The 15,660-nt window shown below is 36.0% G+C and overlaps 1 protein-coding gene across 1 annotated transcript; it reads left to right on the top strand.

The window, feature by feature from the left end:
• The first annotated feature begins 394 nt into the window (after positions 1–394).
• LOC109045570 (coiled-coil alpha-helical rod protein 1-like) lies at positions 395–11,741 on the top strand. Its single transcript, XM_042754924.1, is given in 20 exon segments — positions 395–678; positions 1,933–2,176; positions 2,255–2,404; positions 2,495–2,570; positions 2,679–2,786; positions 3,356–3,441; positions 3,542–3,656; positions 3,764–3,874; positions 3,988–4,128; positions 4,753–4,863; positions 5,498–5,604; positions 5,768–5,880; positions 5,958–6,033; positions 6,934–7,059; positions 9,304–9,334; positions 9,336–9,468; positions 9,811–9,909; positions 10,029–10,186; positions 11,253–11,382; positions 11,581–11,741. Coding segments are annotated over 20 exon segments (2,313 nt in total). The 5' UTR covers positions 395–608; the 3' UTR covers positions 11,709–11,741.
• The last annotated feature ends 3,919 nt before the right edge of the window (positions 11,742–15,660 follow it).

The raw sequence follows: 15,660 nt of genomic DNA, 5'->3' as shown, positions 1-15,660 counted from the left end.
TCGTCATGAAGGGTTAGTTGTTTGTAGACATGATATGAAGCATATTCTTCTTTTAAAAAGAACTCTTAACATAGAATTTAAGAATAATGGTGGATGCTCTGGATGTAATACATGACTGGTTAGGTTTCAAGAATAAACACAAAAGTGATCACACTGAGCTCCTCGGCAGATTATTTTGTGTTTTTTTTTTTTTTTTTATATATATATATATATATATATATATATATATATATATATATATATATATATATATATATTTCAAATGCACAAAGCTCTAACATTAAGATGAGGAAGGCGAGCAATACCGAAGGTTCAAGATAACTGATTCAAATGATTTGAGTTTTTAGGTGTAAATATGCCAATAATGTGATAAAGTGGAAAATATACTGCATGTTATAGTTGATTTGGTTGTTGAATAGAGACTGCAGGGGGCGCTGTAGTGCCTCGCTCCGAGTCCGACCGGAAATCTCTGCCATGACAACTGAACGGCGGCAAGAACGCGCACTTTCTAAAACTGACGTGAGCTTATCGTCAAAACATTACGATTGAAACATTTTACACTTTTTTTGTAAGGCCGATTTTGTAAGACTGGGCCTTTAGTCGTTATTATGGATGACGTTATATGGAGAGCAGAAAGGCTGAACGCGCCGGCGGACTTCATGAAAGCTCCTGATGGAGGTAAACAAACAGAATAAACTGCAGTGTGATATAATAGATTCATCTAACACCGTTTAAACAGCATTTGAGTTCTCGTATATTATCTTAACTGCTGAAAGAAGTTTCATATTTTTGCAAATTGACCGACATTTGGTTTTTCACCGCTGAAAATGTGTACATTTTAAGCCATATTGAAATTCCAATATCTCTGGAACTGAACCTTATGACGTCAGGGCCTTAAAAATGAAGATGCCAAAAGGAAAGTTTGTTAAAAGACCCAGTATCTAAAAGGGCATTAAGATATCTTTAATACTTCTTGAGTTACAGGCATGTAAACTTAGGAGAGAAAAAAACTTGAAAACTGCAGTTTCCTCATTTTTGAATGGTTACCATTGGCACATAATGCAACAAAGATTGCTAAAGTCAACAGATTTTACTAACAGACCTACCGATCTCTGTGTGTAAATAACATTATGATGCTGCCATCTTTCTGAAGTCATTTTTACTCCTTGTAATTTAGCTCTGAATCTCATTGCCACTGCCATTCATCTACAAAATAGAGGATTAACTTATTCAGTCAATATTCATCCATGACATTTAATGTTTTGGCTTCCATCACTATACATGTCTGTCTTTCAGCAAAATTACAAATTTGAGCCAGGGAGGTTTTTGCCATAGCTATGCAACGATTTGATTTTAAAAACAGTATCATAGCTATGTCATAGCTATATTTGTTGTTATGATGTTAAATGTGTATTACTTAACCTCTGATTTTGTGCTGGCTGTGCTTTCAAATCTTAATTCAAGTGATATAGGATTTTGAAAGTCTGACAGTAATCAGTGTTGAGTACTATTGTAAGGTTAACCCTGCCTGCTTTAATTTTTTTTTTCAGAATGATTAGTAATCAAAGAAAAGTAATCAAATCTAATCAGTTATATTACTTTAATAAATATAAAATAAAGTTACACTACTCATTACATTTTGAATAGGATAACTTGTAATCTATTACATTTTCCAAAGTAACCTTCCCAACGCTGCATGAACTGTTTGTACTTCTAAAAGTGAACGAGTGACAGCTAAAAGGTGGTTAAAAATGAAAGAAGATAATGAGCAGTACTGTTAAATTGTGTCGTATGTGAGGCATCTGTAATGTTGTCAGTGTAAAGAAAAAATCCAGATGCTCAGGGGACACACACTCAGAATAGAGATTTGAAGGTCTTGCCTTTATTTCAGTCTTTATTACATGAATATCAATCTTTTCATTTGTCTCCCAGCATCTGTCTGTGACCCCACTCCTCCTCTGATGACACCTGCTCAGTTTACTGGGGGTCCGCTAGCCCGGCCCACAGCTTCACAGACCACTCCCACCCAAGTTCTGCCACAGTTTAGAGCTCCGCCCCCTTCTAAATTCAGTGAGGAGGGGTTTGGCTGGACAGAGCCTGCTACAGTGGAAGCGTGGCAGCCTGTCCATCAGAAACAACAGAGTGAGAAAGTAATACAACGGCTCCCTGACCACAGGTACACAAACACATCAGCACATCCAGTGACTTTAGTGCTCTGTCTGTAAATTCATCTCTCTCGTCAGGTTGCCAGAAGAATGTCAGGAGCAGCTCAAAGCCCCTGCTTGCAAGAGATGGAAAGGTTAAGAGAAGACAAGGAAGTGATGAGAGGAGAGATGGGGCGTCTGAAAGGAAGAGTAGAGTGTTTGAGAGAGCAGGTCACAGATCAGCAAAACCAAATAAACAGGTACAAACACTCAAACTGACTGACTTGTTACTTCAGCTGAGTATGTGGGCTGAAATGTGTGTGTGTGTGTGTGTGTGTGTGTGTCTACAGACAGTGTGTAGAGCGTGATGAATTACACAGTCAACTGAAAAGCTGCAAGGCTGAACTAAATATGAGCCAAGACCAGGTAAATACACTTTCACTTTATTCCCTAATCGTTCAGAACAGGGGGGAAAATGTGTATTTTAGGGACAGAAATGCTAGTTTCTAATACAGCCTGAATTTGTGTGTCTAGCTTTCAACCCTAAAAAGAGAGTATGAATTAAAATGTCAGCATTTGGAGAAAGAGTTACAGGACTCAAAGCAGGAGATGGGGAGACTGCAACAAAAACTAGAGACACAGGTAAGACATAATTAACAATAGAGTGGCTATATTTTGTTTCTATTTGTCTTAATGAGGTTTCTTAGTTTCAGCAATGGATGATACTGTAGCTCAGATAATAAAAAGCTCATTACTAATGAACAGATGAGTGGCGTAAAACTGACTTGTCCCATGAAATCCACCCTGACGTTGTTATTATACAAATAATGTATGATATCATAAGGCAAGGTGACGGTTTTGAAAAATGTGAATTTTTTTTGTATGTACTTGCTCTGTAATTGATTTTGTTGTTCATTTTTGACCCAGAAATTTTCCCAAGTGCACATTTAATTGTCGGCAAGAAATTACAGTCCAATTTATTAATTTATCTGTCTTTTCTTAATGCATGTTATTGATCTTATTGTGAATGATTCATGCATTTTTTGACTTTTTAATTTGTCTAAGAGAGCTAAAACTGATATTTTAAAATATCATAACTTAATCTTCCTGTCCTAAAGTTTTCTTTTTTGTATGACATCACTCTCTGATTCATTGTAATGGTGTATGTGATATATTTTATTTATCTTATTTTCAACCACTTTGAATATCAGAATGATGCTGCACAGGAAGTGACCTTACTGAGGACCCAAATACAGGAAGCGATATCAGAGAGAGATGAGCTGAGAAATCAACTGAGGTGAGTACAAGGAAACAAATGTTGCTCATGCTGCTGTCTCTAAATGACAAATCATCTACAGGTTTGTTTATGTGATGTCACATGATTTGTATTTGTGCAGTGTCCTGAACAGCTCATTGCTGGAACAGTCTGAGTGTGTGCAGAAACTGCGGACATACATTGGCAGCCACATCACAGAGGAAAAGGAAGAGGAAGAGCTTAGACGACAGATACAGGTGTGTAAACACACAGTCTGCTGAATTGCAATTAGTGCATCAGTTGTGGTCCTTTAAATTAATGTTGAATGCATGAATGTAATTATTTTATGAATATGTGTTTATAGCATTTAAAGAAAGAAAAGGAAGCCCTGTCTTTATCAGTCCAGCTGCTGAATGTTCGAGTTAACGCAGCCAATGACATTTTGGCTATTCAGGAGAAAGAGCTAGGTGAACAGGTAAGATTACACACATGCAGACATGCATATGTAGTATTTGAGATGAATTACCCATGCACTTTGTCAGATATGAATTCATTAATACATTTAGTGGTATTTTATTATGTGTGTAGGTGCAGACTGACCCATTGTACTCTGGCAGTAAAGCTGGGCAGATGTTGAGTGTTTGGAGACAAAAGGTCTTCATGCTGCTTGTAAAATTGCAGACCAGAGATTTACAACTTCACACAGAGAAAACACAACTGCATAACATGGTAATGCAAATGCATTCTCATGCACATGCATAGAGTACTATGATAGATGAACATTTCTAACCACTGGTGTCAGTAATTAGCATTTTTATTTTTATTTGTCCCCTGAAATTTTACTTGAGCACAAAATCAACATACAGTATTAGAATGATTTCTGAAGGATCATGTGATACTGAGAGCTAGACTAATGGCTGATCAAATTCAGCTTTGCCATCACAGGAATAAAATACATATTAAAATATATATATATATATATATATATATATATATATATATATATATATATATTATATATATAATTTTTTTTTTTTTTTTTTTTTTAATTGTAATTATATTTCACAATATTATGTTCCTTTGTATTTTTAACACCATTCAAAAGCATACAACATCTCTAAACTTTTGAATGGATAATTAATGTCAGTTAATTGATTAAAATAGATTTTCAGTCTGTAAAATTTTGACTGTCAACATAAAAAATGTCTGGTTTCTCCACATTAGATTACACGTCTATTTATGTTCTACCATCACATTTAGTAAAACTTTAAGTTTTTCAGTTATTGGGAATGTTTACTTAAAGTTTAGTGTTTTCAAATCTGAGTTTAGTACTTTTCTTGTATGCGTGTGTAGGTTTCCTCTCTGCAGCAGCAAGTAGAGTGTTTGCAGTCACAGAACAGTGTCCTTCAGCACCAACTAGAGGACAAAACAGCCCAGTTGGAGTTACAGCACGTACACACACAGGTACTTTGACATACAAGTATGCACATACATTAAGGTTAAGTCTGGTTGTGGGGTCAGTTAGGTTTAGGTCTTGTGGTCCTTCCATTAGAATGAAATTCCTCTCATTGGTAATGGATAAAATGTTCTTCTATTCCTGATATTGGGTTTCTGAACTCAATGTAGATTTTCACAGCGCTATACATTTCCTAAGCAGGCATGCTGTGATGAAGGGTTTATTACATAATAGGTCTTCCAGGTGATATGATAGACGCTCACGAGAAACTGAACTGAAATTCTAAGTGGTTACTCGCTAAAAATGTAGCTCATTGATATTCACATGATCAGCTTTTGCAATCTGTCTTCAACCGTGTGAGCTCTTCTCTCATTCTTTTTCGTTATCTTTGCTTTTTAACAGTCTGAACCGGTTGGATTGAGCTTAGAGAGTTTTAAGCTTGTTCAGCGTTGACTCATAGAAGATCTCCAGTTTTAACATCACATTGTTCACTCACCACATTCAGAGCAGCTGTCCAGCTGATCAGCTGTATTACACAGTGACGGCACTGAAACTCTTCTTCTGTATTGCCTGCAGGCAAGTGTGTGTTTCTGACCAGCCCATGTGCTTGCTTTGTGTGTGTGTGTGTGTGTGTGTGTTCAGGGAGTACAACAGCAGTTAGACGGTGCTCTACAGGAAAATGCTCAGCTGAAAGAGTGCAATAAGTGCACCGAGGGATCACTGAATGATATCAGTGAAACAGCACACAGGTAGCACGCACAATCACATCCACTGAATCTGTTAGTGTTCTGTAAGTCTCTTAAACGTGACTGTCATGATTAGATTAAAGCTGACTGTTCCTCTGACCAAAGCCTGAAGCCAGGTCATCCATAAAACATCTGTCTCCTCTCTGTGTGTTATCGCTCTCATCAGAGTGATGTCGGCCATAGAAATGAAGGCAGGTCAGATGGAAGCAGTTCAGTCCAGTGTAAGTCAGCTGAACCAGAGACTCGCCTTCGCTGCCAAACGTCTGGACACAGTACATGGTGAGAGTGTCATCTGTGTGTGAGTGTATGTAACTGGTGTGTTTCACATTAAATATACATGGGCTGTTTGTCTGCAGGGCTGCTGCTGAGGAAAGAAGCTCTTTGGAGAACCAAGAAAGCTACTAGATCTCCAGAGCCAGCCGTGTCAGAGAGGTACAGAATCATGGGAATAAATTAAAGACAGTGATATTAGAAGTAAAATTTCTTTAAGGTGTTTTTACCACTGCGATTATTGGAAGCTTCAGGAACAAATGATAGCTGGGGTTCAGCTCAATCATATATTTAAAATGTCCTAAAAGAAGTCAGTTTTGTAATGTTTTAGATGTTTTATCCCAAAATGCATAGTAATATTCACACAATAATATTATTGTTATAATTATAAATAATAATAATTGTTATTATTAAATATAAATTAATTATTAAACATTATTATTTCTAGTAATTATTTGAAACAATAGATCACTTTGTTAAGAGAAGATACAATGTTAGATTAAAAATTTAAATAGCTATTTTCATTTTATTAATTTTTTCATACTTTTTTTTTAAACATTATTTGACACTCTGTAAGAGAAGATACTTTGTTGGATTAAAAATTAAAAAATAGCTGTTGTTATTTTTATTTTTTAACAGTTTTTCTTGAAACATTAATTGATCGCTCTGTTAAGAGAAGATACTGTGTTAGATTAAAAATTAAAAATAGCTGTTTTTATTTACAAGACATACAGCGAGTGACAACTTTAGCATACAACTGTTTGAAGTAGAAGTAGTAGTTTTATTTATATAGCGCCTTTCCATAGCTCAAGGTCGCTTTACATAGTATAATACAAGTACATTTGCACACCCACACACACATTGCAACTACACAAGGCCACATATAACCATATTATCCAAAATACATATTAAATATATACGTTTTTAGCTGAGTCTTGAAGGTAGTTTGGAATGTCAATCTTGTACAGCTTTCACATGTAGGTTTTTTAGTAGTCCAGGTTATTTGTGTATAATAAGCAGTATACTAGTATTCCGTTCCATTATCTCCTGTCTGCGTTGCAGTATTATTAAGAGTCTCCAGGCCGAGGTGGTGTTGTTGAGTGCAGAGAGAGACAAACTCGCACAGGAACTCAAACGCACACCAGAGCTCATCCAGGCCTCCCTGTCAGAACTACAGCAGCAGCGTATGTACACAAACGTCAACCTGAATGCAGGGTTCCCACGCTTCTTGAAAGTACTTGAAAGTACTTGAATTTTAGACATATGGATTCAAGGCCTGGAAGTACTTGAAAACTAACATAGGTCCTTGAAAGTGCTTAAATTAAATTTGAAATCAGTTTTTTTTATGCAGATATTTTTAAAATTGTCCGATATGTGCTTCTGTCAAAAACGTGTAGCGTGATTAACATGATAATTAATAGACTGCTGACTTTTCCATTTGTTGACATGATATGGTTAGATTCAGATGCTAAATACCATATTATGTTGGGTGTCCTTCTTGGAGATAATCACCATGTTTAGAATGAAACCATCATTTTTAAAAACATGATATTAATAATGTTTAAGCGCCGCGCGCTTCACATGGATGGTTTATATATCTATAGCGCGTGGGCGTAGTGATGCGCGGGTTACCCCGGTTCGGGTTGGGGCGGGTAAAGAAATTGTAACTTTATTTGCGGGGATGGGTTGGGGCGGGCCAAATAATTTCATAAAAGCGGGACCCGCGGGTTGGAAAAAACCGCCGACCCGCGCATCAGTATTTGGGCGTGGTCGTATAGAGTTAGTGAAGGGAGACGTAAAAGACTGGACATCGCGTTGGTTTCATATTGAATTACTTTATTACTTTAATATTTGTTGTCGATGAGACTTGCTTAGTTTTAAAAGTAGACATGTCAAGATTTCTATAGAAATATTATCATATCTCTTTGTAGAGTATTTGTTAAGTTTTCAGTTCATTTTTAATAACGTATTTCTAAATGAAGATCACGCAGACAAAGGCTGCAGACAGCGCACTCTGATTGTTTTCTTTATTTTATAAATGGCCCAAAGTTTTCTCTTATTATGTGTGTATACAAATAAAAGTAGACCCTTTATAGATTTTATTGATGTATTGCTCTTACCTGTACGATCAAAACAAACTGAAGGTGTAATTTAAGTTATTTTCGGCGATATACCACAAAACGCCTATATGCATAGACTGAACAAAAAATAATTTTATATTTTTCAAAATGTGCAGAAAATAGTATAAAACTCTGCTAAAGTGAATGTTTTTAACAAGTATTAACTTAAACATTATTATTAAAAAAAAATAAACAAACAAAAAAAAAACAACATTATTTTAGCTTAAGGTATTGTATCTATGGTCCTCTCTGTGGGCCTTTTACCCCGTGCTGGGGCCCCTCTTCCCCCGTGTTGGGTAAAAGGCCCCTCTTGTCCACCTCATACATTTTAGGATTTTTTAAACAAAAAAAAATAACTTGAATTGTTATTTTCCACACAAAATCAGTTGCTCCGTTAATAGTCAATACAAACATATTTTTGTATTTATTATTTTGTATGTAGACCTATTGTTTTGAAATATAACATATTTTAGGCGCAGTGAATAGCACAGTTTTTGCTTAAGGTGTGCCTTTAGCACCGTTGTACCCTACCGTTCCTGCAATGTGTGTCCTGCTCCCGTATATGGCATATAATTTTCGCACATCAGTGAGCCTCTATCAATATGCGGGGTATTAAAATAGGCAAATCTCGCGTTGGAGCGGGGTGTTTAACCCTAACCGGAGATTTGCGTCCTGCGGGAACCCAATCCCAAAGTCTAGCGCATTAACCCTAGCGCTAGAAGCAGTGCTAATTAGGCTATCAGTCTCATTGCCGGGAAAGTGCAAATTCCAATGGGATTTTTTTACAATAAAAAGAGATTTTACAAAATAATTTTAATAAATGTTATAACAACATTTAGCAGCTTTTTTTATTAATTAAAAAAATTGAGGACATTCTTAAATTTAAAAACTCTTAAATTTTGTACAAGAACTACAGCAAAAAAACAGTGTAATGCATTTTTTATCAATATTTCAGAAACTGCATTGAATATTAGCAGTATTGAATTTAATGAATTTAAAGTTTCCTTTAAACACGACTGTGTAAAACGGTTTAAATTATAAAACCGACACATTCAAAACACATTATTACTCTGACATTTCTTTATGTAAAATATTAAGTGTAAGTGAAATGGTAAGTACAGTAAGGACTTTCATGATGTTATTTGCTGGGGGTGTGACATTTCAAAGGTGCTTGATTTAATAAATGGTACTTTAAAAAGTCATTTAAAGTCCTTGAATCTGGTGTTCAGAAAGAGTGGGAACCCTGTGAATGTCTTCTGAAGATTTTTAAGATAGAGGACTGTAACTGTGTTGAATGCAAACTGCAGGAGAGAGAGAGCTGAGGACACCTGAGGGAAGCTCTAATCACAAAGCAGGGAGGAGTTGAAGGCATCAGAATCGAGCAGAATAGAGATACAGAGACAATGTGAAGAGCATGAGGGGACATTGTGGGAGCTCCGTGCTGAGGCCCAGAGACTACAGCAGCAGTGTGACTCAGGTGCGTGAAAAGCAATGTGTTTGAGTGAAGTAACGGCAACCCCCCACACACACACACACACAAAGCATTGTGTATTCACTTCACAAATTCCATCTTATTCTCATATTCTCATTGCAAATAGTCTATTAAAGCTGTGTTTAACCCATGGTTGATTCTTGCTGACATCAATTGCTCATTGCTCAGGCAAAAATCATGCAGCTCTGCTTCCACTCTGCTCACAGACTCTGGTGAAGAATCATTTGTGATTCTGTGTTTCCATATAATATTTGCTCGGTTTCGTTGTGGAGTACAGTTGCTTATTTTTGAAGATGTAAAGGCTGAATTATGGATGTTTTGTGTAGTTTTTACAGAAGGTGTCAGAAGTTGAGAGCATGTGTGCAGAGAAGCTCAGGGACATGGAGGCTCAACTCAGCACAGCGAGGAGAGAGCACACAAAAGCAGGTACCTACTTGACATAAAAATACAAATGTCATGGTATGTATTTTTGATAGATGAGTGACTGCGCATTACTGTAACACATTCTCTTTTTTGTGTGTGTGTGTGTGTGTGTGTGTATGCAGTGGTAGCTTTGCGACAGGTTCGAGGCAGGGGAGAGAGAGAAAAAGAAAAGATGAAAGAAGTAGAGAAAGAGAGAACAGAACACACACACAAGCAGATCACACATCTGCAGAAACAGCTGAAAGACAAGACAAAGCCAAAGACCGCAACCCTTCTACTGGTGAGTCACACACACACACACACACCACACAAACTCTATTCTTATTGAGGGGGCATCAGTGGACAGTCCTTGCTCACTTGGTGTCCCTCAGTGAGATGGGACACAACCTATTTTAGCAAGAAATAATAATACAAAAACTTGTGGTATGAAACATTTTATTTTATTTATTTAAAATGTAAAAACTATTTTATTTATTTTTTTAGAATTTTAAGAATTAGAATTTTAGACATGTAGCATTTAACAGAATTGAATTTTGAATCAAGTGCCATATTTTATTAATTAGTCATTTTAAAATAGCTGTTTTTGATGGTGAATTAAGCTGCATTTGTTTTGATCAAAAATACAGTAAAAACCGTTTATATGGTGAAATATTACAACAATTTAAAATAACTGTTTTCTATTTGAATTATATTTTTAATGCTTGTATTTTAAATGCATTTTATTCATGTGATGGGAAGCTGAATTTTCAGCATCATTTTACTCCAGTCTTCAGTGTCACATGATCCTTCAGAAATCATTCTGATATACTGATTTGCTGTTCAAAACAGCTATCTTATTATCCATGTTGAAAACGCTTGTCCTGTGTAATTTGTTGTCAAAACTGTTACATTTATTCCCCCCGGGATTCTTTGGTGAGTAGAAAGTTTAAAATAACAGCATCTTTTGTGTAAAATGTTTAGCTAGTGTCACTTTTTTGATAAATTAGGCTGGATTCATATTATTTTATAAAAATACTTAAACTTAAAAATACTTAACTTAAAGTTTTGTAATTTTGCAATTTGTATAATCCAACTTGAAGCTATAATTTTATAATCTGTATATTTCCAGCTAATTTCAGAACTAATTTTGCTGGGGAAATAAATCATACGTGAGTGACACGAGGTGTGAGTTTATGAATTTCAGTTTAAAATATGTGAATGGGTGGTTTCTGCAACTGCATTGTAGATAAACATGGTTTAATGTATCAAAGATGCAAATCATTTAAAATGTGCTTGGCTCAGAGATCTGTGTGGTTTTTAGATCTGTTTCTCTGTCCTTTATTTTCTATTGTTTTGTGTGTGTGCAGGCAGTGGTTCAGGAACAGGGTTTGATGAATGAATATAAAAGTCTGAGAAGATCAGCAATTCAGACAACTGACACCCTGAAACAAAAGCATCATCCTCAGCCCGAGAGCAGAAATCCTCCAACACCTGAAAGTAAGCATACTCTGACACTCAAATATGATATCAACAGTTAGCTTGATGCTTCTATTGCCCATGATATGGATCCATATTTATAATTTTGTAATAGCTTTGATTATATAATTTATTCATTCATACATTGATTCATTTTTTTAATGTCTACTCAATGTTCTTTTGCACTTGTCTTGGTTCCCCATCCTGCTTTTCTCTCAGGTCTGCTGGGGGCACTGCAGGCTCTTAGTGCCGCAGTGATGGGCAGCTCAGAGGAAGAAGATGAGGAGGAGGGTCAGGCCTTTACTGTGACACAAACACCCTCTTGTGCTGACACACATAAAGAATAGTGCTGAACACACCAATCAATTCTTTCTCACACACTCGCTCGCTGTCTGTCCAAACCCCTCTCATGGGGTTTGATGTCTGTTTTATCATTTAATAAAAGACATTTTTGTAAAATTAGACCTGTAGATCTTTCAGTTAATCTCAGATGGTTTGCAAAATTAGTTAGACATTTGTGACCCAGGACCACAAAAATCAGTCATCAGTGACATTGTTTTTGAAATTGACATTTACACATCATCTTAAAGCTGAATAAATAAGCTTTCCGTTGATGTATGAGATTGTTAGGGTAGGACCGTATTTAAAAATCTGGAATCTGAGGGTGCAAAAAAGAAAAAGAAATTGAGAAAATCGCCTTAAAAGTTGTCCAAATTATGTCCTTAGCAATGAATATTACTAATCAAAAATTTAGTTTTTATGTATTTATGGTTGGAAATTTACAAAATATATTCACGGAACATGATCTTTACTTAATATCCTAATGATTTTTGGCATAAAAAAAAAATCAATAATTTTGACGATACAATGTATTGTTTGCTAGTGCTACAAATATACCAGTGCTATTTATGACTGGTTTTGCGGTCCAGGGTCAAATTTCTGTCAGTGCCTTTACATCAGTTAGTATTGATTTGTATTTCAGATTTAGTGGCAATTATCCCATAGCCTTGGGAGCAGATGAATACGAGGAAAATGAGAAGCTGCTATTGGTCAAAAAAAAATTATCCAGTGTGAGTCACTGAAACCTCCTGCCATTTTATAGCAAAAAGTTCTTTGTTATTTAGCAGGCCCTTTTTTCCAGAGCAACTCAGTTCATGTACTACAAGGACTGTAGGGATATTCAGCATCTCCAGTGTGGACCCCTGCAGTGTATGATCCTGTGCTAGCAGGCACACAAACACATTCATACAGTTCAAACATCTGGGGTCGGTAAGATTTTTTACTGTTAAAGTAAGTCTCTTATGCTTAACAAAGCTCCATTCTAATTTTAATATATTTTAAAATGTAATTCCATTATGGCAAAGCTGAATTTTCAGCAGCCATTACTTCAGTGTCACATGATCCTTCATAAACCTTTCTAATATGCTTAGTTTATGGTGCTCAAGGCACATTTCTTTTTGTTAGTGTTGAAAACAGTTATGTTGATTTAAAGGTGACATATCATGGAAATGATCTGAGTTTTCCAGGTTTTAAGTGCTATAATCAGGTCCCCGGTGCATCTACCAACCAAGAAAAAGTGAAATAGTTTAACCCAGTAACTTTGTTTTGGTAAGCCTTTTTCTGCAAGCGTCTGAGAGAACGAGCGCGTCTGATTTCGCTCCCTTGGTGATGTGGCAAAGGGATCTCATTATAATATTACCATCCCCTTAATCTGTAAGTTTACACCCATGGCGCCTTCATTTTGATTTTGCAAGCGACAACCGTGGACCAGCTCTAATGCCATGGTGAAAGTTTGAGCAAAACATGCTTACTGTTCTGTCTTTGGCTGCACAGACAAGCACAGAACACTATTTAGAGTGCAGTGGATTTATTGATTTATTTACTGTATATTGCTGCTGCCACACAGATCTAAAACCTTTACAGACATAACAGACTGTTTTTGTAACTCATGCATGTTTTTAAAGTAAGTACTCACATGCTGTGACAGCAGCTTTCTGTCCATGTGCTTCAGATGTGTGCACTCAGAAAACCCTAAATCAGAAGCTTAAACTAATATGGTTTAAAACGCTTGATTTCAGCACGATAAACATGATAATCAGAACCAATAGGCCAATTTGTGTTTGCAAACAGTGATGACATTTTTTTGTGGGTGGAGCCTAATATCTGGTGGCAGAAAATGACAGTTTTAACTTAGCAGTCTGTTCAAGCCATGGAATAAAAGAATAAAAAAATGTAATTTTGAGTTTTTATTTTAAAATTCTGACTTTTTTTCTTGCGATTCTGAGATTATATTTCACAATTCGTGTAAGAAAAATCAACTCGTCATTCTTTCTTTTTAGTTTTATAATCCCACAATTTTGGCTTTTTTCCCCTCAGAATTGACAAACTCGCAATTGTTGACTTGAAGAAAAGTTATAAAAGTCCGAACTAAGAGATATAAACTTTCATTTGCAAAAAAAAAAAAAAAAAAAAACAAATTGTGAGATAAAATATGTAAATAATTATGTAAAATGTTATAGGTTTAAATAGTATTTCATGAATGTATTTCAACTGTAGGGCTAATACAATATGTCCCCGTGTATGAATATTATATAGACTTTTGTTTAAATCAAATTTATGCTTTAAAATAGGGTAATCATAGCAGGTTTCCATAGTCTGTCCATTTAAACATCTGCATTTAGCTTCAAATGGTGTCTTTGACGACAGTATTATATAAAAATTATTTGCATTCCAATTCTGACATCCAAAGGCACAACAAAAAAAATTTTCTCTTTTCCCTGTGTTTTTCTGCCACCACTATGCGGCTGCAAGCTGCAAGTGACGTTACTGTGACATCTACTCCAGATGTTTTTAGCAGGTCCCTAGCTGTAAGTATGCAGCTCTATTCTGAAAAGGGGGCAGGGAGCCGCAGTTCATTTGCATTTAAAGAGACAGGCACGAAAAGCAGTGTGTTTCTGCTTCCACTCAAAATAGGCATTTTCAAAATGATATAATGATTTTTGGGGTATTTTGAGCTGAAACTTTACAGACACATTATGGGGACACCAGAGACTTATATTACATAATGTAAAAAGGGGCATAATGTCACCTTTAATGTTTTCAAAATTATAAGTGTTGTTATTGTGACTTTTGACCAATTTAGTACATATTTTATTAATAAAAAAAAAAGTTCCTTTCTTTAAAAAACAAAATCAAACTGGCCTCAAAATTTAGTGTAAATGTGAAGAGAGGATGTAAGACAGAACTCCGCAAAAGCATTGGTTTTTGCATCAAGCCTTTGGGTTTTCATGGGAATGACTAGATCTTACATTAGAAGAAAAAAAATGTATTTGCAATTTTTCATCAAAAACACAACCTTCAACTTTACTTTTCGGCCAACACCACCTTGTTTTACAACCCTTCTCCTTCAGCCACCTGGCTCCTGGTATGGAATGCCCATTTTTCATTATCCTGTTCATTTCTCGAAGGATAAAATCCTCACACCCACACTTCTTTCTCTCGTGTGTATTCCGTTTCACGCTAAAATATGTCAGATTATGAGAGTAAATGGGTTTTGAACATGTTTCAAGTTGACTTTAATAGCTTTTTCTGCACAACCTGTAAAAAAAAGGTGTGTGTGTGTGTGTGTGTGTGTGTGTGTGTGGTGTGTGGTGTGTGTGTGTGTGTGTGTGTGGTGTGTGTGTCCTGTGTGTGTAGTGTGTTTATACCACTTTGTCCTTTCTGTCATATATTTTCCTTTTGATATGGTCCTAAATGGATACACTCTGCTTTTAGAGTGTAGAGTGTATCCATTAAAATTTAAAGTCACCTTCAGAGAACTTTTGGAGCACTACTTGTATTTCAGGCTGAGAGAGACTGTGTGCTGGGGAGAGAAAGGCATCACTCACTGACAGCTTGATACATCTCTTCCTAGTCTGACAGGTATGTCTGTATTTTTCTGTTTTGGAAGACACTTCTCTCTGTGTCTTATTCACCTTTTACTGCCAACGTTTGGGATGTATTATCAACAAAAGGGCCCCTAAATTACAGGTTACCGAGAGGCCGTAAAAATGCCTGTTTGTGAAAAATCCCTTCATTTATAGAGAAAAAGAGTTGGAGTGGAAAGTGACAAATGAGTTAGTTATTGTGAAAGTGCTATTCTTGCTGTGTGATGTAGTATTGAAGAAAAACTCATTCCTAAAGCGCACGATAGATACTTTTTGTGTCCAGATAGTTTAGTTCCACCATCTACCAGAAACAAACAGGGTCATTCTAACCAGCTAAAACTCTGACCTCTTGACTGCATCTCTTCTCTTCCTA

The sequence above is a fragment of the Cyprinus carpio genome, unplaced genomic scaffold (assembly GCF_018340385.1).
Source record: "Cyprinus carpio isolate SPL01 unplaced genomic scaffold, ASM1834038v1 S000006615, whole genome shotgun sequence".
In the NCBI taxonomy this organism is placed as follows: Eukaryota; Metazoa; Chordata; class Actinopteri; order Cypriniformes; family Cyprinidae; genus Cyprinus; species Cyprinus carpio.
Note: the sequence above shows the minus strand (reverse complement) of the source record. Positions and strands in the feature narration are given on the sequence as shown.